We start from the raw sequence: 23,120 nt of genomic DNA, 5'->3' as shown, positions 1-23,120 counted from the left end.
CACCATCATCATGCCTAATATTTTCAGTATTTATCCTCTGGGATACATTTTCAGAGAACAGATCTGGGCTTGGTCTATCCTCATCAACTTCCTCAGTATACAGAACATCATCTTCTGTATTGTCTTTGCTTTTTGAAGACTTTGAGGCCCCCCCACCTGCTATATACCTTCTGTATTGAAGTTTAGGTCTTCTAGGTTTTTTTTGGGCTTTATGTGAGGGTTCAGCAATGGGCCCATTAACTCCAACTAGGATATCATTCTCATCCCAACCAAAGTCCATGTCCAAACTATATCCTTCTTGGTGGCCCAAAGTGTCAGCAACATCCATGTCCATATCCCTCCTATCCACCACAAAACTTGGGTCATCAGCACTGTCATCATCATCACTTTCATCTCCTTCCCCACCATCCCCACCATCTGCATTATTCCCTGAGTCCTCATTTTCATCACTACCATGGTACTCATCATCACCATTCCCCTGATCCTCATCTCCACTACTATCATCATCATCAGGCCAATGTTCAACCCAAATTGTGACCATATTATTCTGATCCCTTGTCTCCAATAATTCAGCAAGGCAAGCATCATTCTTGTATTGTTTAAGCCCTTTCTCTAAACTTAACCCCTTCCTCCTATACCAAATGACACCCACATTTGGGAACCCCAAATCATTCCTTATGATATGTGAGATTGTCCGGTAACAAATATTATCTTCCCTTTCCTTAATATATATTGAAACCCCATCACCATCATATATCAGTTTCTTACCCCTTTTAGTTTCCACAAAAAAACCCCCATACCAAATTTTCAAGTTAGCAGGCCTACCAAGGTTAGGTCTTTGTCTAATAGACTCCAATTTTGTCCTCATTCTGTGACAAATTAAGTATTTTCATAATTTAATAAACATCAAATATAGTATTTGCACATCATTAATTTAGGGCATTAAGATAATACACAAAGTTCAGTTTTTTTATACTACATTGTTTAATTATTCATCAACACACTAATCAATGTAATTTACCTAGTTAAATAAAGAATGAATTACAGATAAAGATGCACAAAAGGGAAAACAAGTACCTTTGTTTAGATTCGCTGTTTTTGTGGTCCACAAAGACCAAATGCAGTAACTTTTCACAGAAGGACGATGACTCAGCTTACCAGAACAATCCAAAGGAAGAAAGAGACAGAGAGGAGAGAGAATGTGATAAGAGAGAGAGAATTTACTGAAAATGAATAGAGGTTGGTGAGAAAGTAAAGATGGGAGATGAAAGAGTGGGAAATTGGTGGGAAAATGGAGTTAAAAGAGGAGAGTGAGAACACGCTCCTTCAGAAGCAAAAAAATCGCACAATTTGGTGGGAAATCAGGAGTCAACGTCGGAATGTTGACTGTTTTGCCCGGAAAATCTAGTAAAGGTACTGAAAATAAAAGCTTTCACAACTTAAAGGTACTAGTTGACAAAAAAAAACAATAAAGGTACTAGTTCACAAAGTCAGTGCTATAAAAGGTACTATTTCACAATTTTTCCTTGTATTAATATATTAAAACTTGATGATGATACATAATAACAATAATATCTAAGAAGTAAATTAATATTACTATTTTAATAATTAAATTTAATAATGTAATAATATTTAGTAATAAAAATAATGATTGGGTTGGACCGCGAAAATTACATCATAAACCGTCTTGACGTGATTTGATTGGTTTATAAGCTAAAAAACGTGGGTTTATTTGTGCTTTGACCTAAACCATGTTCCTCCTAATAATAATAGTAAATAATGAGTAAAGCTATAATAAACAACAATAATATATATAAACAATAATAATAATAATACTTAATAGCAATGATATAAAAATAAATAATAATAATACTTAATAGTTATAAAAATAAATAATAATAATAATAATAATAATAAGAGTAATTAGTAAAATAAATTATACCAACATAATAATAATATTTAACAAAATGGTTATAAAAGAATAGAGCTGAACTGAACTGAACTGATTGGAGCTGAAATAAAATGAACTGATTGGAGCTGAACTGAAATGAAAGTAAGCTGGGGAGAACAGACCCTTAGTGCGAAATGTCATTAAAATCCCATTGGGATAGAATTTTGATACCACCCCATTAAAATACCATTTTGACATCTCACTATCACTCTATCAGCTACCGATAAATTCTAGAAGAAGTACGCCTATATTGATCCCCTAAAAAAAAAAAAGCCTATTATTGATATTGCATAATATTATATCAATTGGAAATCGAGGATTCCTCGAGACTAGTCACTTTAGTTGTTAGAATTTTGAAGGCTAACATCTGTGATACAATGTCTGAAATCAACTAGGCAAAGCCCTAATTTTCCTCGATTACAATCTACAATTCTACATCTCTCTCTAAATTCATCCATTTCACTTCTCTTTGACAAATCACACCAAACAATTTCTAATCTCCAGCATCAAATTACTTTTTCCGAATTCCAGAGTTATAGAAAAGAAATTGAAGATTTTTTCGACTGACACCAACTTGGATCTTCCATAAATTTGGAGGTTTGTTTAGTACTAATTTCACTATAATTTTTAAGATTCTACATTGTTGAGTAAGAATTCATAATTAATGTATTTATTTGAATTATTTGTAGAAGATTTTGGGGTTCAGTTGAATTTACTGAACCCCCGTTGGATACTGCACTGGACAAAAATGAAGAGATATGTTTATATCAATGATGATGAATCCATGCGTGAACTTTTTTGTGACAATCGCATATCGAACAGGAAATATACAGTGCTTAATTTCCTTCCAAAGAATTTATGGGAACAGTTCAGGTGATGCCAAATTAGTTGATTGTATTTTTATTGATAGTTAATTTGCTTTTTCTTTATGAAGCATTTATTGTTGCGAAATTCGTTGAATGTTATTGGAAGTGCTGAAAAATCGAGTTGATGTTGTTTTGATTTTTTTTTTTTTGCAAATTTTATGAACGTTCATTGCTGATTCTTAGGGTTGTGATTTTTTCTTTTAGAGGAGAAGAAATTTTGCAGACTTTTATGTATGTGCTATCGGAAGACTGTTTTATACTATAATTACAGGGAAATGAATTAAAGGATTATTCCATGTTTGATATTAATAATTGTATGGCAATTCATAGAAATGGAAATGAATTGATAGGTCATATTTAGGGTGGCTCAGATGAGAGGAGCGACAATATATTGTATTATCGTAGCGTACCACCAAGGTTAATTCGACAATACTTATATATATATATATATATATATATATATATATATTATATATATATATATATTATATATATATATATATATAATATATATATATATATATATATATATATATATATATACACACACACACACACACAGACACATATGTATATGTATATATGGAACTGCCTCACCCAGAGGCGGATCCAAGAATTGATCCGCGTGGGTTCGGAATTTATTTGATGTTAGATTAGCATCTTTCTCACAATTTTTTCGAGACATGATATGGGCACACATAATCCATTGCATTTAGAATAGTTTGCCGGTTGACCAAAGTCAATTCTCAAATCCAAAACTTTCGGGATTATTATTTAAAAATTCAGAATTTAATTAAAGATTGTTTATTAAAGTTTGAGTTAACTGAATGCAAATTTATTGTCAATCAATGTTTGTTTAACAAAATGATGAGTTAAACTAGCTAAACTAACAAATTTTAGAATTTTTTTTAAAGGATAGCTTAGGGAAGGCATTCTTTTAGGTATAAGTAATATCTTTAAAGGTTTTTAAGTTCAGGTAAAAGCTCTAATATAATAATTATAGGAACATACCAAAAATTAAAGTATTGATTATTGAAATTAACTTGGGTTTAACCTAAAATGACAATATTCAAACTATTATGTAACGGATGAAGTATTATTTTCAATTACATGTTTGATATGTATCAATGTGCATTGCCTTTTTTTTAACTACCAAATATTTAAGAATGCAGTTCAATAAAAGACTAATAAAAAAAACTAGATACCGGTAGTCCAAGTAATATCTTTTAGTTATAAGTAATATCTTTAAAGGTTTTTAAATTCAGGTAAAAGCACTAATATAATAATTATAGGACCATGTCAAAAATTAAAGTATTGAAATTAACTTGGGATAAACCTAATATGACAATATTCAAACTATTGTGGAACGGATGTAGGATTATTTTCAATTACATGTTTGATATGTATTGCACTCAATGTGCATTGCGTTTTTTTTTTTAACTACCAAATATTTAAGAAAGCAACTAAACAAAAGACTAATTAAAAAAACTAGATATTGATAGTCCAAGTACTTTCTCATAATTAAATGCCAAGAGAGTAAAAGATGACAAAGAAAACACCCCAAAACTTAAAAGATGTGAAAAATAATTAAATGCTAAAAGAGTAAAGGACATTAAAAGATGAATAAAACTCACAACTTAAAAGATGAAAAAAAAATTCACAACTCAAAAGAAGCAAACAACGGGAAAGTAAAGTCACAGGCCGGGATTTGATCCCGCGTCCTTTGAGAGGAGTTAACGTAATTTCACCAACACTACCACTGAGCCATCCGGCATTTAATGAATTAACACGACGCAGAATACTTATATTTCTATGGGTAGTTGCCATTTTTCAGCCATTTTTCTTTTTTTTTTCCAGATTTGCGTGGGTCCGCCCCTGTGCCTCACATTAGTATGAAATTAGAGAAGTTAACACATAAATTAGTCAGAAGAGGATGCAGAGAAAGAGATTTTGATATTTTAGAAAATGGAGCTTTCTGCACATGAAGGAGGAGAAGAGTTGGACAACTTCTATTTCTAATGAGGTTCCATCCCAAAATTTGTTGTTCATGAGAGGAGTAACTCCCAGGCTTTTCAGATGGTTATTATCTCTCCTCTTTGCTAATATTGGGCAACTCATATGTGCACACTCATATAATATGGGTCTCAATACTTCTTGTGAGTTCCTCATAATATATTGAGCTGATTGGGAGGTCCATTACCGCCAAGAAAGATTATGAGGTCTATTCATTCAAGCTGCATATGTATTATTTTGCAGAATGTTAACCAACTTGGGGTTTGATATTAAATCTGGGGACTCCGAAAATGATAATCCTTTACCACTGATTCTTTCAGGCACTTTAACTTTTATTGATGAAGAAAATCTTATAGAGTTCGTGTATGTGCGAGCTATGCCTAAACTTGACAAGTAAAAGACTGTTTTATACAATTGTTATAAATTGTTATAAATTGTTACAGAGAACTGTTTTAGTCCAAGGAACTAACTTCTAGTCTTTCTATCAAACTCTGCCCATGTGGGTCCCTCTAAACAGCCTCTGGAAATCTGAATTTGACTGATTTTCAGTAGCATGAGTGTGCTCATACTTTCAAACCTCTAGGTTCACAGAATTGATTTATTCTTGCTCTATCAATTATGCTTTAGTTCGTGAAATATAATTGATGCCTCAATTGCATACATCATTGCACTTTCAATGAACAAGTTTTGTTATGATAACTGGCCTGTAACTGTGACCATCTTTTGAATTTTTAAAATTTGTCTTTTTCCATTTCTACTGGGCAGTGAACTTATTACTTGCCGTGACTTCCAACTAGGCTTTCCAGAAGGTCCTTTCTTGAATTCTTTCTCTCAGCTAGATCGTAGATGGTTGCTATCATTTTTCCAGTTTAGGAGTTTTTAATTTGATGTCGTAAATCTTCGTAAATCTGAGACATTTTTGATAAATATATAGTCTATTTCTTAAGTTATCAGAGAAAAGAAATCATCTGAAATGTATTTTTTTGTTCTGGGACATGTTCTTGTTTTATGGTTGACTTGTTACCAATTTCTTCTACTTTATTTTTTTATAAAAAACTTTCTCCGTTATGCTATTTTTAGTTGTATAATATTCAATATTCCAACACCTGCAAGCCCATCGTCTCTGTTCTGAAACTTCATAGTTGAGGATGCTTCCTTCTGGCCATCTTAGGTTCTTCCAGCTGATTGTTGATATACATGTATCTTTTTTTTGCAGCCGATTTATGAACCAGTATTTTCTGCTGATTGCTTGTCTTCAGTTATGGTCGCTCATCACCCCTGTTAATCCTGCCAGCACCTGGGGTCCGCTTATATTCATATTTGCAGTATCAGCAACGAAAGAAGCCTGGGATGATTACAATCGTTTTCTTTCTGACAAGAATGCAAACGAGAAAGAAGTGTGGGTTGTAAAGGATGGCATTAGAAAGCATGTACGGTTCGCTTCTCTCATTTTTGCATAGTTGTTTCCTTTTTCCACAGCTTCTTCAGTATATCTGGCACAAGCCATAAGCACACAGAGAGTGGAAACAATTAAAAAGTTTACCTGTCATATATTATATTTTTCACATAATTGCATTTTAGATTTTATGATGCAAATATTGGTTGCTGGCATTTACATGGCTAAATATGATAGTTTGGGTTTAGAACTTGATTCCTCCAGGACAATATCTTTTTATATAAGCTTTAGAGGAGTCACTGTGGTGCTGTTCAGCTTTCATTCTTCCTATGTGTCCTTAAAATGTATATATTTTTGGTCTTGTTGCCTTTTCTTTTCTTGGTCAAATATAAGGTGAGGAATTGGGGTTATGTTAACAAGCTTGATTAGAGCAACCTCTGTCTCTTCTTTTGCATCACCTTTATTACTCTCCCATGGTTCCTTGTTAACTTCTAAATTTCAATTTTAATAGAAATGACCTGGAGTGAAGATATATTCCGCTTCATTGATATCCTTGTTTGGGTCATCTTGGTAGGAGATCTTGGGATGTCGATGCAACACCTATAATTTCCTGTGGAGAAGTCCTCACACTCACCTTCCCCCTAAGAATTTGGTAGCCTAAGTTCCTAGAAAAGTGAAAGTTTAATCACCTTGGAGAACGATGTTCAAGAATGTAATATGAATAATAGTGGGTCCTTTTGAAGATTAGATGAAGTGTGGTTCCTCATTTATGTGTTGGATGACATAAGGGGAGAACTTATGGGTTTCTCAATTACTGTCCTTGATCACCTGTAGATTTTCTTTATGGGTCTTGGATGACATAAGGGGAGAACTTATGGTGGTGCGATTCTGTTTCTACATATTGGGTTCTATGGCTGGACAGAAACAATATATCGTTTTGCAAAATGTATTCAGAATCAATTCTCACTGTGCCTTGTGAGATAAAAGTTGTTTTCTGGCCTCAGTCTACACCTATGAAGCACGGGTACGCCTCCCAGGCACCGTTTTCCGTACCGGGTACGGGTACGGGACGGATTCGCCTGGGATTCGTACCCAAAACGAATCTGGGAAGGTGGGTACGGTGGCAAGAATTGGGTACGGGTGGTATGCAAACGGGTACGGGATGGGTACGTTTTTGGAGCTTGAGAAACGTACCCAGTCAATTTATGAAATTTTAAAGGGGCAAAATCAGATCCAAGGGTTTTTGGAGAATTTCAAATTCTCTCTCACCTGAACTGAAAACTCCTTCAAAGTTCTTCGTTGCTCCTTGTCGCCGATCGTCGCCGGCAGTCAGTCCAAGTGCTCGCCGATCATGCTCGAATTGTCCTTTCCTCAGTTTCTTGTCTTATTTACTTTTTTTAGTTGAAGGAGAAGGTGAAAAGTAAGGGTGGTACCGTGGTAATTGGTAAAGCATGAGTCATTAACTCATTACAGTACAGCTGTACAGCATATTTGATTATTTTTCTAGTAAAGTTGTACTTGTAGTGCTGCAACCTTCTATTTTCTCTCATAGTCTGACTTATCTAGGGAAGAGGTTATAACTTATGGGTGTCCAGCTAACATTTTTTTTTTCTTTTTTCTTTTTTCTTTTTTCTTTTTGACCCCTTATATATTTTATTATTCTAAGAAGGTGCAAAACTTATTACCTAATTTTAAATTCCCCTCAAAAAAAAAAAATTACCTAATTTTAATGCTTTTTGTGCAAAAAGATTATATGTAGAAATTTTTTTAAGGCAGTATTATTTATTAAATGTATTATATTTATTTACTTTGTTTTTTGCCGAATCCAAGCCGTGCCCGTTTTCGGAAATTTTGATTTTGCCGTTTTCCGTCCCCGTACCCGTTCCCGTATCCGTATCCGTGCTACCTAGGTCTACACCCATTCTTGTGGAGCCTTGCCACAGAATATTCTCCCCCTTTACTAAGGAAAAAAGGACAACCGCCACAGAATATTCTCCCCCTTTACTAAGGAAAAAAGGACAACCGTTATCGGATACACATGCTATCGATTTTTTTTTTTGCTGCATGCTTGAAATGTGCAAGGAGCTAATGGCTCTGAAGCTGTTAGACTTGAGAGTATTACTGACACACTGAAGTGCAAACTAGAAGCTCAGAGGCTTTTGTAGATCTTGAACATCGAGTAGCTGCTTCTGTATTTGGAGCTACAAAATGGAGAGCTTTAGCCACGTGAATGTTGTAATATATGTCAGCCTTGTCAGGAGAAATCATTTCACCTAGTGCATTATATTTTCAGCTATCAATTTCAGTTAGGCTGTTTTTTTAGCAGTATAAGTTTATAGTAATGGTAACTTTCAGAATTTGTTTGATCAGAATGTATCCAAAAATCAGTTTAATGGAAAAAGATTGAATCCAAAAGAAGGGAATCAAAAAGAAAGAAACATCAGAAGAATGTCTATTGTATCTGAAATTCTGTCGGCATTCTTCTTCCAGAAGGTGTACAGATAATTTGATATATCTATTGATTATTGGATCCAGCACTGACTGGGCTCAAGCCGTTGGCTTCTGCCTAGGCACGGGGATGCTTAACCAATGGAACTATTGTCCAAGGGAAATGAAAAGTCAAATATCTTTTTCTTTTTCTTAATGATTGGACTCGGCGTTTCTGTTGGGAATTTTGCTCAGTTAGATTATCATTTCAGCTAAAATATACAATTTTAACTAATCAAAGTCATTAATGCGAGTAGCTTCTCAAAACCAGATACCTTTCACTAAACTTTTCAGCTTTTATCTACTGTTTTAAATAAATTTTCAGCTTTTTGTCACTTTTACCATAACAGACATAAAGTACTTGAGTGACTATCTTTTCTAATTTCGTCTACCTTGTCAGCTTGTTTGTAGCTTTTCCAATCAGCTTATCAGTTTTTCAGCATGATATGCCAAATGCACTGTTGTGATGTTGAAAATCTACTTTTCGTCAACCATGAGAGATGTGATTCAACATTGCCAATCTTCATCTATCTTTGACTTGAGCCTCAGAAGCGAACACAAAACTGAGTATCTTTGTGGGGAATTTATTTGGGAGGGGGGGGGGGTGGTTTACAAGGGTTGGTTGAACATAGTAGTAGAAGGGCCAAGATAACTCATGTTTGTTGTGAATTTTTTAATTGTTTAATCTATTCTCTTTAATTCAAAAGTAAAATAGTTATTGACTTATTTCCATGCCCAAATTTTTTTTACAATTTGTTTCTTTTGAGTTGAAAAACAAACCTTCTCTCTTTACCATCTCAACTCCTTTTACCTTTTCAACTTTCCATCCCTCTACCTGCTCTTTCTTTTTATTCTCTCAACCCTCTAACAAAATTAACAACCTACTTTTATTACTGTTCTCTCATTTTCTTTAAGAAACACATCCCCGATCCTGTATCCTACCTGCATTATACCCTTAATAATTGTGGCAAAGATTGTCGTGAAAGTCAACTTGCGACTGAAGGAGTTTCAGATGTTTTTTGAAGAATTATGTAATTTTGGTCTAGAGTCGATGAGAGTATTTGACTAAGATTCGCATAATAATTCTCATTTTTTTAACAGTTATTAATTGATTTCTCTTTTTTCTTTAAATATTTTGTTATATCCTTTTTCTTTAATTGTAAAGTAAAACTGGTTTCTTATAAAAAGTTATCAGAGAACCATATGTCTTTTTGAACAACAAACTATTTTTCCAAATACGGGCATCTAATTAGTAAACTTTTTGAAAATCTCATTCCCTGGTTTCCTCGTGTTCTGAATATCTTTATTTTCTTGTTTCCCGTTTCTAGTTCCGTACAACATAGCTTCTACCTATGTCAAAATCTCTTTGTGGATTGCTCTTTTTTGTTGTCAAAGTTTTCATGCATTTCTGCATAGTTGATAACCTTTAGCCTCCAGCTTTTTCTTCACATATTCCGTCATCTTGCTTTTTCCCTTTTTTTCTTAGCGAATTCCAGGCATCGTCACATAGATGAACAAGTAAGTCTGTTGGGGATGTAGAAATTTTATCATCAACAGGCAGCAAAGCTTATCATAGTCATTGTGACAAAGTCCACAAACATGTTGAGATTTCCTTTTATAGATTGTCTGAATTATTGCATATAATCTGATATTTTTTGTTTTGTAACACCTTTCAGATCCAAGCTCAAGATATTCATGTGGGCAATCTTGTGTGGCTTCGTGAGAATGATGAAGTTCCATGTGATCTTGTTCTTCTTGGCTCTTCTGACCCGCAAGGGATATGTTATGTGGAGGTGATCTGCTGATCTCTACGTAGTCTCAATTTGTCTGCTTATGTTCTTTTTAATGGTTTCCAATGGAAAATAGGAAATCATTGTATGAATAGACTTGGCATGGTAATTTGAAGGAAGTCGAATTATTAAAGAGCCGATAAGTGATCAACTTGGAAGCATCTTACTCGAAATTTATTTTTCATGAAAGTGCCTGTTGGCAGGTTCTTGTGCATGCTGATTATACTATAATGGTCAGTCAGCTCCTTTTGGTGGGATGATGTCTAAGAAACTCTGTATAAGGAGCCTTGTACAATAGGAGGGTTGAGCAATCATTAAGCATAAATACTATCATCTACAAATCATTTCACAAGATTAAGAAGAAACTCGTACAGGAAGAGGTTTACTAAACTGGGGTTTATTTTAGAATTATCTGAAGTTAAGATTGTTCATGCAGACTAGGAAAATTTAGTATACCTAGGTAGATTAAAAACTAGATGGTTTTTGAACATAGAATTGTCCTTTTGTTGCTTTCCGATGGTGTAAGTAGTTTATACTTTATAGTCACATAAATAAACTATTAAACTCTAGATCAACTTGAACTTGCTGCCTTCTTATCGATATTAATTAGAGCTTTTTAGAATTGCAACTTTATATCTTCCCTATGATATGAGAGAAGATTTCTTAATGTTCGGTGGTTCTAGTTTTGCATGTCGTGGTTAGTTCTAGTTCTTGTATTGAATTTATCTTTTTTGTTGAGAAATGATAAAGTTGAAATTACCTTTTTGTCAATAGGGTTTGGTTGATTTCCAGCTATATAGCTTTTGAGTGGAAAACTTAATTTTTAGGGAAAAGAGACAGTTATGTGGTTGGAATATGCTACAGGATCCTTAGTGACCGAAGAATGTCAATAGGGACAGTAGCTTACTACTTGTCTTCTTTATCTTGGTGAAAACTATGTAGTTAGTTCTAACTGCTAATGAAGTCAATGTTATAAGACTTTGAGCTTTGATGCTATTACTACATTGCCTTTTTCCTGACTAGTCAAAAATAAACTATAGACTTCTGCATTGGATGGTGAAACTGATCTGAAGACAAGAGTCATTCCCTCAGCATGCACGGGAATAGATTTTGAACTACTACACAAATTGAAGGCATGGTTTCGCTCTTCTTCAGCTTCGTTTATTTTTTTGAAAGAAAATTGTATCATGATAATTGTATGCCATGTTGTACCATTTGCAGGGGGTCGTCGAGTGCCCTAATCCGGATAAGGATATTATGAGATTTGATGCAAATCTCAGATTATTTCCTCCATTCATTGACAATGATTTATGTCCTGTAACAATTAAGAACACACTTCTTCAGTCATGCTACCTAAGGAATACAGAATGGGCTTGTGGAGTGGCAGTCTATACTGGTCAGTCCTACTTCTGCGTTATCTTGACAAATGCTGAAATCTCCAATCTGTAATACTTATATTATTGTGCTCTCATATAAGTTGAGGGATTTAATATTGCTGTAGGAATTACAATAGTCATCTCAGTCATTCATTTTTAACTCTCTCTGCGAGTTCTACGAGTACTATTCATCTTCGTGTTCAGTACTGACTACTGAGAGATGCTCTTCACGCCGTCTGATTCTTATTTTAGGAGTACATTTTAATACACTGCACGATTTCTTGGTCTCTACTGTCTCTATTGGAGTGAATTCAACCCATTGACCAAGGAAAGGAACGGGTTGGATAAAGAAAAATAGAGAAAGGCTGGGTTGTTAAACTGGGATGCAGATACCCTTGAAAGGACGTGTCTGTGAACAGGAGTGCTGCTATGAAGTTCAATAACTCTATTAAGTCTTATGTGTGGTTAGAGCCTCTAAAGACCAATGGTGCCTTAGTGTAACTATCTTTGATTTTGAGGGCCTGTGCTGGTTCTTTTTTTTTTCCCCTTAGCAGCTGGCCCTTTTCTTGTACGTGGTAAAGCTCTGTGGGAGTCCTGATGCTCGCCTTGTTTAAGTTTAAGATGAATTTATAAAATTTTAGGAAAACAAGTCTTTCCCGCTGCTTAAGGACTTACTTATCTAATTTATTTTGGTAATATCGTGAATATGATTCGAAAATGCGGTTATGGTTATGGTTATGGTCACGGAAACAATTGCAGTTTCGCATTGGAATAAATACATTCAATGCCTACCACGTTATTAAAATGCAATCCCCCCCCCCCCCCCCACCTAGTTCCCTAGTTCACCACCGGTATTTTATGAGCCATTTGAAAATATTTTATGGATTAGTAAATGCACATTTTGAAGTTTTCGAGAGTTAAAAGAATTTGATTTATCGATCCTATTGCTACCGCTTTCCAACAAGTGAGGGAGCCCTCAAAAGGCGCCCGAACGTTTATGAAGAAGCCAGTAACAAAAGAACTTCCTTTTAACGGTAAAAGCGAGTAGTTTTACTTGATTAATAAGGAGAGGAAGTCTTATGATCTCATTGTATTGAGCTTTGGTAACGACCATAGGAGGTGTGATGTACATGCACTCATTTCAAGGGGGTGCAACACTTCTACGTTTGGGCCTTATTTTATCCTATATACCATGTTTGTATGGTGCCGTGATGTTCTACGCGAATCCACATTAGAAGGACATCATACCAAAGTCGTACAATCAGGACTTCAATATGTTTTTTTTTTTGTTCATCGTATCGGAGGTTATGTTCTTTTTTGCTTTTTTTTGGGGATTTTTCTCATTCTTCTTTGTCACCTGCTGTAAAAATCGGAGGTATTTGGCCCCCAAAAGGGATTTTATCCATTTGTAGGGGCAGTGCCTGTTTCTTGTTCTGTCAAGAAATTGGTTATTGCTCCTTTACTAGTCAAGAATTAATCAAAGAGAAAGAACTAATTAGGAGAGGGCGGATATAGCCAAGTGGATCAAGATTCAAGGCAGTGGATTCGTAGTTTAACCCACAAATTTGTTACTTTAGTCTTTTTTAGGTGGTTTTTTAGTTTTTTGAGTATACCCCAATATTATGATGATACAATAGTAGATTGTAATAGTTAATAAAATCTTTGTATTTCTGAGTTTATAACACTGTAATATTCATAGTAGGGAGCACTGGATACTGGGTAGTGGGAATTTCTGAAAAAGAATCTGAAAAGTAGTGTCATGGTATGTTACGGGAAATGCTGGCAGATTGGCCATGTCACGGTTGCTGGTGTGTTTAGCCAAAATTTCGGCTTGACAAAATCCACCGTGTTGAACTAGTCAAATTTGGTTTGCCAATGCTGAAAACTGTTCCAAACTTCCAGTACTGGAGAACTGAACTGATTCGGGCGTTCTTAATACCATGGCTGTGAGAGATCAATGTATCAGAGTTTAAGAGTAGCTACTTTATATGATCACCAATTTGTTGAAGTGAGTGGCCTCTAATTTGTTAGATATCAGGTCTGGTGGCCTTATTGGGGTTAAGCCAGGCTGACCAGAAAGAAGCTTGGATTAGACTGTAGGAGACTGGTTCTCCTAATAGCATACATTCGATATTATCATGAATATGGGCTTTGTATTCATGAAAGGAGTTCATTGCTTATATAAATGTTTGGATGTGTTCTCCGGAATGGGAGATGATTGCTACATAAGCTTTTGCTTATATAATGTAAATCTGTAAATATACGAAGTAACCACATTGAGTAATTTCAAGCATTAGGCCACTAGGTAATGTTGGTTTCTTAGATTCTTGGCCATTTCAGTAGCATCTTGAATTCATGCAAACGTGTAGGATTTTTGCTACTGGCTCTCAAATATCTGTGCAATGTTTCACAAAGGGGTTTGGAAAGCAAGGTTGTAATGGCTGTATCCTTTTTTCTTCATTATTTTTTAAATTTATCTTTCCAGGCAATGAAACCAAGCTTGGAATGAGCCGGGGGATCCCAGAGCCCAAGTTAACGGCTGTCGATGCCATGATTGACAAGTTGACTGGGGCAATATTTGTTTTCCAGATAGTAGTTGTGACTGTTCTTGGAGTAGCTGGAAATGTCTGGAAGGATTTTGAAGCTAGAAAGGTGTGCTTCCGTATGTTATATATGCTACATAATTCTATAGTTCAATCATTTTAACATCCATAAATAGATACGGTTGTCTATTTTATAAGGATATTTTGTCAGAAAAGATCTGTATGCTATAGTTTTATTGAAAAAACACCTTACATATTTTTTTTTGGTGAGAAATGACTTTATAAGATACTTTTTATTAAATTCCGATCTTGTCGGCAGATTCCAGCCAAATAGTTAAACTTCTGGTCATTGACCTTCCCTTTTATCTTTCCTGTTTGTGCATTGGATTTCCACACAAAAGAGGGAGGAAAACAGGGAGGGCAGTACCGGAAGTTTGACTACTTAACCAAAATCCGACGACAAGTAGGTATTTTAACATTTGATGTGTTTTCACAAAATTTGTACAAATAAGGTATTCTTTGACAGAACTTCCATGCGTTAATCTGTGTTTATGACTCGCATCTGTTTTGTTTGAACTTTGAATTGTGAGTTTGATACCTTGCTTATACTTGTACTCCTTTTCCCCTTTTTCCTAGCAGCAATGGTATGTTTTATATCCTTTGGAGGGCCCGTGGTACGAACTGCTGATTATCCCTTTACGGTTTGAGCTGCTATGTTCCATAATGATACCCATTTCTATAAAGGTGAGTAGCTGACTTTCCCTCTGCTAGTTTTTGGAAACCGACATGCTTTCTCCATCTAATATGCTCTGTAGTTGTATCCTCTTCAATGGTTTGTTTCATATTTAGATTCTTACTTCCAATATGGTCGTTATTATTGTTTAATTTTGATGGAGGCAAAAGATTCAATGTTCTGTATCTTTGGCTATAAATTTATTAAATTGATCACTATTGTCTTATTCTTTTTTTTTTATTTTGTTGTTGTGAAGTAGTCATTTTGCATTTATTTGTCACTAGTGTCAAACACGCCCTCGCCCTCGCTTTCGCCCGCAATATGCGTGCATGCACACACACAATCACACATAACATGCGCGGGCTCGCACATCGATGCATGCACCTACACAAACAGACATACACATGCGGGCGCACACTCGAACACGTAAGGCACACACACGCGCGATGCGCATACACATGCACCAGCACACATACTCACACACGACGCATTAGGGAAGTTCGGCTGTAAGTCCATCTTTAAGTCACTCTTGGCCATCTGTAATTCCAGTTTGGCTGTTTCTAAGGGCATTGGGGAAGTTTTATATGCAATGTACATGTTTCGTAATCTCCCACTCATTGTGCAAAAATGCGGTCGAGTTGTAACGCACCGGGAGTTGACACAATTTTTAACTTAACCGAACCGTTATGAACGAACTTTCATTTGGTTGTTAGAAAACACCGCATTTTCGAGCTGTTCGGCTAGTACGTACCGGTTTCGGCCAATTTTGCTGTTTTTGCTCGGTCATCACGGCTACTTTTGATTGCCATGGCCAGATTTCTTGAAGTTTTTGGCCAGAAAGTCGTTGTTTTACACTATTCATATTTTTGGGAACTGGGAAGGAGAGAGAAAGGGGAAGGGAGGTAGAGGACATCTGTTTTTCATAATTAAATGACTATTCGGTCTAGATCAGATTTTTTATTGAGTCGTGGCGTTTGGGGTGTGATTGTTTGTATTATTTAAACTATAAAAGTAGACTAGGTGGTCAAAGAGTCTCCCAACTTGTTCCTTGATAGGGAATATGTAATTCAGAAGTGAATGAATTAGTGGAGGGTCTGATTTTTTTTTTCTTTTTTCTTTTTTCTTTTTTCTAATCTTTATTATATAAGACTGAAAGATGTTAACTTGCCATTAAAATACAGCAACCTTTACCTAGCTTTTCTTTTCTTTTACCAGTTTGAGTCTTTCACTCTAATTATCTTTTTTCCCCACTATACCAATTTCCAATGATTATACTTATAGCATAGAAATCTGATTTATGATATTTAAGTACATCTATAAAAATATGGTCTATATTATTAGTTTGTGCAAAATCGCAACGTGGTCTGTGATGAATGTATCTGTTCCGTTTTAGCGATACCACGACTGTTTCCGCATCCGCAGCCGAAACTGCATATTCGAACTATGCTTCCACTAGGGGTTCTATTCGTAAGTTATGTGGAATCGCATTTTGGTTTCCCTATGAATTGCTCTCTAAGGCTATCTTCACATGATATAGCTTGGGTAGCACACAACTTTGCTTTAGCTTTTTTGGAGTCTGGGTTTGATTTTTACTCTAGACTTAATAAGAATTTATCTGCCTCCAAAAATAGAATCACATAAATTGAAGTAAGGGGACTTGTTTGTCTCTAAGTTGTAATTTCAATGTGCATAGTTCATACTTCCTTAAACTATGACCTACAACTCAGTCTTAAGCCACTTGCCAATGAAACATACGAGTCATTTCCTTGTTCTGTGGGCTACCTAGATCAAGTTGTAATTCAAACAACAGCAACCCCCCGCCAATAAAAAAGAAGGTGATGTATAATCTACCCAAAACCCAAAATTCATCTCCCTTGTGTCATGATCATTGTCACCACCACCCCTCATGCTGCTTTGAGAAAATAAGACTCAATGGTATGAACCTTTGAAGTTTCTTGTATGTAAGTGCTAATCACTAATATTAGGGGAGAGGAAGGTATTTTAGATATTATCTTCTTTTGTTTACTTGGGAATTAAGTTGGATAGTTTATTAGGGAAAGTAGTATAAATATGTGCAACTTAGAATGGGAAAGGCATCATGAAAATTGATAAGTTTAGTGAGGGAAATGGTTACTTGAGAGAGCTCCAACCTCTCGAATGTTGGTTAGATTGTAATCAGTGTTAATCATCAATACAATCATATCTTAGTAGTTTTCTCTTAAGTTCTTCATTAGTCTTTCTTCCTGGACGTGCTGTTAGGCTGAGAAATTAGCTAAAAATCACCTTGGTTCTTAGCAGATGGTATCAGAGCAACCCTATTCTGGGAATTAAGTACCTGATTTTCTTGGTAAAGAAAAAGAATTCTGCCATGGAAGTTGCCTGTTCTCCAGGTCTAAAAATGGAGGTAATCGAAAAGGAAATCACTAAAGAGATAGAGATCATGAGAAGACGTTTTGAGAACCTTCAAAAAGATTTAAAGAAGATAATTGATGAAGCTTTCTCTCCCATCCAACGAGAGTTGAAGTTACTCTGGAGAAGAGCTTGAAGAAGAAGAAAAGAGTAAGTGATTGTAGCGAAGGAAGAGCATACATATGGAGAAAAATGTTGATCCGGCGAAGGCTACACCAGCATGGGTTTTGGTGTTAGATATAGTGTTATAAGTTGAAGTAGGTTGCTTGTTGAATCTGGAAAGCAAAGAAGAGATTCATTTGAACTAGGTCGTGCCGGTGGAAGTGGGTCTGGTAGTGTTCTAGGTCTCTTGGCCGAGAAATATAAGTATGAAGGAGGAACACCACTTATGGCTTCCAGAGGAGGAGGATTTGTGAAGGGTGCATCAGCAGGTGGTGGATCTGGGAATTTTTCTGGTGAGAAAACCACGGATTATTCACGCTTTGTCCCTGGCGGAAATTCTGGTGGTGGTCTGGGCTTCTTGGCCCGTATAGATAGGGCTGGTGCCTGGTGGTGAAGGGTGCTGGGATTTGCTGGAGAAAATGAGCAGAAGGATAAAACAGTGACTCACATAATTGTTGGGCCATTGTTGGCTTCGTGATGAAGCCAACATTAAAGGTGAGGGTAGTAAGGACAAACTGTTAAATTGCCAGAAAAGTGACATAAGCAAGGAAGAAAGGCTGGTGAAGGGAAAGTTCCAGAGGCTGTTAAGGGAAAGTATGCAATGGACCAAGCTAATGACGGCAGCAATGAAGTCAGGCTGCTAGGAGCACATGTTTTTGAGCCAAACCAATGCAATTAAAAGTACCCTGAAGCGGGCTAGCCTAAAGTTTGGGGAGTTGATTCATGTTGAGCCCAATTTTACAAGTGTTAAGCACAAACCTATATCTAGGAAGCCTAGACTTATTAATTTAAAACCCAGTACACATACCTAGCTAACAACCACACTCACTCCACCCATCCTTATGTGAAGAACTTCCGCGCAATTCTTAGTCACTCCACTCATTTTTCAACCTTTGCACTACATAACCATTCTTCCCACCAACTTCTCCAACCAACCAGTTGCAAACTCTCGGATTTCTTCTTCCACAGCTCCATTCCCTTCTCCACTAACCACTTCACAAACTCCTTCGCTAATCAATTCCAGGGCTCTTTCGTCATAGTTGAGCCACTCAAGCCAGCCACATAACAATCTTAGGAGGAGCCACAGCATGAGCTCAAGCACAAGCCATGCGTGGGCATGAAGGAACTTCATGGTCACTGACCATACCTGCATAGGCCAATAATTTAGTGCTGATTACGATCCACCTTGAGGAGAAGGTGGAAGTTTAGGGGGTGGTAATGCTAAGAACTAATATTAGGGGAGGGGAGGATAATTCATATATTATCTTCTTTAATTTACTTAGGAGAATAAGTTGGATAGTTTGTTAGGGAAAGTAGTACAAATATAGAGCAACTCAGAATGGGAAGAGCGTCTTAAAATTTGACAAGTTCAATGAGGGTGGTTACTTGGGAGAGCTCTAAGCTCTTGAATGTTGGTTAGGTTGAAACCAGTGTTAATCATCAATACAATCATATCTTGGTAGTTTTCTTATAAATTCTTCATGAGTCCTTCCTAATTATTCCAAATCTGCTATTATGCTGAGAAATTAGCAAAGAATCATCTTGGCTCTTAGCTGTTCCTAACACATTACCATATGGGTAATAGCTGAACACGCTTTATGACATTCCTCCTGAGATGGTATAACAATAACCTTGATTGCCATGTCTTATGCGTTCATTTAGTGGTTGGCGGATGGTGGAGAAGATAGTTCAATCCTCAGGCGCCGCTCTTCCATCTTTTCTACCTTATTTTCTCTATCTTGTGGAAAATTCAGCAGGATTTTCATTGAACCAGAAAAGAACATTTTTAACTTTGGGGTAGCTGCTATGCCTCACCGTAGGCCAACTGTGCTAGTGACTTACAATAGAAGGAACAAGGGCAAGAAGGGAAATGATAGTGCTGAGCTGGAGAATTTCTATAGCAGTGCTGAGCTGGGGAATAATCAGAATAGTACTGGAAATACCTAAGCATCTTCTAGAAGCGGCAAGCTTGTCATCCACTAGTAATTCTGTTATGTAGATAATGGGATGTGCTGATAAGGCTACTGTATTGAGTGACAAATCATCCAGAAAAGTAGAAACAGAATAGGAACCCTTGGGAGAGCTCTTAACCTCTGGAATGTTGAGAATTGTATGAAATTGGTGGTGATCAGTTAATGCAATCTTATCTTCCTTCTCTGGCCCCCTAAATTGCTGTTCTAGTCTTGTTTAGTTCTGAATAGCTATGTCTATTCAAAGAACGGCTGCTTAACTTCTCAAATCTGTCTAGCTTTTTCTATGCAATGATGCTCCTTTTAGTTCATGCATAGACGCACTGGCTGAAATTGGGAGATCAGTAGCATCAAGAATGATGAGGAGCTTTCCCGTTCTAGGTTGTTCTTAGTCATTATGATTGATCCTAGCCTCCATTATTGTAATCTAGGGCTTGATTAGAAGTACTCTAGTATCTGAATAGTAGAAAGGCGAAAATGTGTGATTAATTTTGAAATGAATTTAGCTTTGAGCTGGAGAGTTAAAGTTGTACACATTGGGAAGTTGGTGATCCTTTATGTATGGAATGCCTTCTCTCTTTTAATGTTTTTTTCATCCTTTTTGTTTGTTTAGTTTATGCTTTGTGCACGAATTTGATTTTTTTGCTATGTTGCTCGGACTCGGGTACCTATTTCCGACACGGGTACATATCCAAGTGTCCGACTATTTTTTTAGAACTTTTTTAATTTTTTGGCCCAAAACGAAGTGTCTAAGTGCGCCATCCATGTCCGAGTGTCGAGGATCCAACACGGGTACTTGAGGTAAAATGAAGAGTCCGAGTAACATAGTTTTTTTGAGCTTACCTCTTGATTGAGATTACTTTGTATTCATATCTCAATCTGAGTTCATTTCCATTTTCTAGCTTTGTTAATCCTTTGCTTGGTTGATGAGCTTAGGTCTTAGACTGTAAAATGCTTGGTGCTATCTTTGTTTTACCTTAAATCTAAATGCAAGACCTCTCAAAAGAATCATCTTGCGAAAGATTGCACAAAATCCACCGATTTCTTCACTAAGTACATATCAGTCAGTTAACAATCAGAAAAAGCTGCATAGATGCACTCAACTCTGGATTTGTCTAGATAATATTCTGAAATCACATGGGTTTTCGATAAACCTCCGAGGGTTAACTTCTTCATGTGTATATGGGTTCTTCATCATGATTTAGTCCTATGCTAAACCAGAAGGAACTCTTTCTTGCTAGTTTTGTGCTTTGTTCTTTTGGTAGGAACTTAGTTCGAAAATATGGTTTTCGTCACGGTTGCGGTAACGGTCACGGTGATGTGGGAACGGGGATGATGCGGTTGTCGTACCGTTGAATATCGGCTTAAACCATGAAATATCCCTAAAACCCGCCTAAAATGCGGTTTTTTTACACCCTTACGATACGAGTAATATTGGTTCGGTAGATTTGAAAACCTTTACGACACCGGTGATACGATACAATGTGGCCTTGTTTTGACACCATGGGTAGGAATTTCTTTCAATAATCGGCATCAGAATACAACTATTGCAGGGGGAAATTTAACAGAGGGTTGAGTGGGCTCAACTGTACTTGCATGAATCTGGTAAAAATTTGAAAAGGAAATTGACAAAAAAATGAAACTTTAAAAACGCTATTAAATATGATGTGCCGAAATATATCAGCTAGATTCGCTTGGTTTAGTGGTCTGCCAAGTTTGGCGAAGTTTCTGCTTTCTTTTCACAAGCACGCAGGGGTTAAACCCCATATGATTCAGTTTCATGCTTGCATTTGCAATTTATTTTCAAATGAGTTAATATATTCTTTGCTGTAATCAATATTTTCCAAAATTTTCAGTATTTTAATAGTACTACTATACTACTTATGAATTATTGCATGCTTGAAGTACTCCCTTTGATATTTTTTATTTGTCTCTCTTAGAATATTTTAGTTAAATTTAGAGTACTTTGACCATGTGTAGCGATTATTATATATAAAAAAATGTAGTTGAGTGGGAGTTTACTGGATTCGTCTTAGTGTATAACTTTAGAATAAATTTTCATAATATTTACTAATACCTAATTAAAGATATTAATGTCAAAGATGTGCATTAGAGACTGTGCAAAAGCAAATAAGCAAGATAAATAACTACATAGGAAATACCACATTTTAATTGCTAAATATAGCAAAAAAATCAGAATGTTTTGCTCATGTATTCATGTGATAAATTTTGATGTGATATAATTGATAGAATGATAATATGCCCTACTTGATTTTTTTTTATCCTTTAAAGTGTAACCCAACCGTATAAATCCCCAGTTTTCGGTTGTAAATTACAAATTGAATTATTGGTCTATTTTTTGTACAACTTTGAACCCTCATGGGTCTGCTCTGCGACTGAACTGTATGCTGAGTATCTGGGAGTGAGAACTGTTCAGAGTTATTTGGTCCCCCCCCCCCTTCTTTGAAAAGGTTTTCTTGAGTTGACTTTGAAGATCTTAATTCTATCTTATAACTTTCTTTTGATGATCAGGAGATGCATTCACTTGATTTATAATGTGAACATTATGATGAATTGGGGATAGATATAACCATAGAGCATGTCAAACTGAGAGCTGAAATCTTGGTCATACAAAAAAGTGAGATGTCTGAGATTATATGAAACCTGGATGCTTGCTCCATGAGCATGTATATTGAAGAAAGAATAATTAGCTATGTATAACTTGGTGCAGTATGTCTAACATGTGAAATTTGTATGTGGATTGTGGCAGGTATCTCTTGATCTTGTGAAGAGTTTATATGCAAAATTCATCGACTGGGATTTAGAAATGTTTGACCAAGAAACAGGTGTACCCTCTCATGCAACAAAGTAAGATATTACTAATTGCTTCTACAAAGTCCTACATCTGAAGAATATGGTAAGATATTTATTGTATTTTGTCCTTGCAGTACAGCAATAAGTGAAGACTTGGGACAAGTTGAATATATCTTGACTGATAAAACTGGTACCTTAACTGAAAACAAAATGGTCTTTAAGAAGTGCTGCATTGGCGGAGTTTTCTACGGGAGTGAGAGTGGGGATGCGTTGCAAGGTTTGTTCTCAGCAATAAATTTTTGCTCGTATGTGTTATTTGCTGATTCAGTTTTATTAGTTATGTGTACATTCTACATTCGCTGATCTGGGTGTATCATTTATGTTGAACTTTTTTTTTAGTTTTTATAGTGGCATACATTCATATGGATTTTGTGGTTGTAGTTGGCACATTTCTCTTGTAATATTTCTTTTCTTTGGTATTATCTTGATCATGGCTTTCCTAGGGTTTTTTTTGAATGATTTACTATCTTACTTTGTTATTGCATGAGATTTACTATCACCCTTCTACAGTCACCTGCTATAGTGGTTTGTTTACTTTCTTTCTATCTTA

The 23,120-nt window shown here is 35.9% G+C and overlaps 1 protein-coding gene and 1 long non-coding RNA gene across 8 annotated transcripts in view; one reads left to right on the top strand and one right to left on the bottom strand.

The window, feature by feature from the left end:
- The first annotated feature begins 2,161 nt into the window (after nt 1-2,161).
- Nucleotides 2,162-23,120, top strand: part of LOC104884934 (phospholipid-transporting ATPase 2) — a 41,093-nt gene continuing 20,134 nt past the window's right edge. For 2 of the 7 annotated variants that reach the window (XM_057392559.1, XM_048638906.2), the window contains exons 1-10: nt 2,195-2,548; nt 2,641-2,824; nt 6,047-6,260; nt 10,390-10,506; nt 11,544-11,636; nt 11,725-11,899; nt 14,365-14,531; nt 15,062-15,166; nt 22,467-22,564; nt 22,645-22,787. In XM_057392559.1, coding sequence (XP_057248542.1) covers nt 2,700-2,824; nt 6,047-6,260; nt 10,390-10,506; nt 11,544-11,636; nt 11,725-11,899; nt 14,365-14,531; nt 15,062-15,166; nt 22,467-22,564; nt 22,645-22,787 — 1,237 coding nt within the window. In that variant the 5' untranslated portion in view covers nt 2,195-2,548; nt 2,641-2,699. Of the gene's footprint in view, nt 2,549-2,640; nt 2,825-4,674; nt 4,897-6,046; nt 6,261-10,389; nt 10,507-11,543; nt 11,637-11,724; nt 11,900-14,364; nt 14,532-15,061; nt 15,167-22,466; nt 22,565-22,644; nt 22,788-23,120 lie in introns of those variants that run through there. The other 5 variants (XM_057392560.1, XM_048638910.2, XM_048638907.2 and 2 more) reach the window with 5 other exon arrangements.
- Nucleotides 7,478-8,306, bottom strand: LOC130590360 (uncharacterized). The gene is made up of 2 exons (XR_008968018.1): nt 7,947-8,306; nt 7,478-7,911 (listed from the first exon to the last, which is right to left on the bottom strand). It is a non-coding gene; the product is annotated as an uncharacterized LOC130590360 (long non-coding RNA).

The sequence above is a fragment of the Beta vulgaris genome, chromosome 2, assembly GCF_026745355.1.
Source record: "Beta vulgaris subsp. vulgaris cultivar EL10 chromosome 2, EL10.2, whole genome shotgun sequence".
NCBI classification, from domain to species: domain Eukaryota; kingdom Viridiplantae; phylum Streptophyta; class Magnoliopsida; order Caryophyllales; family Amaranthaceae; genus Beta; species Beta vulgaris.
The sequence above is the reverse complement of the archived record's forward strand: the minus strand, read 5'-3'. Positions and strand labels throughout refer to the sequence as shown.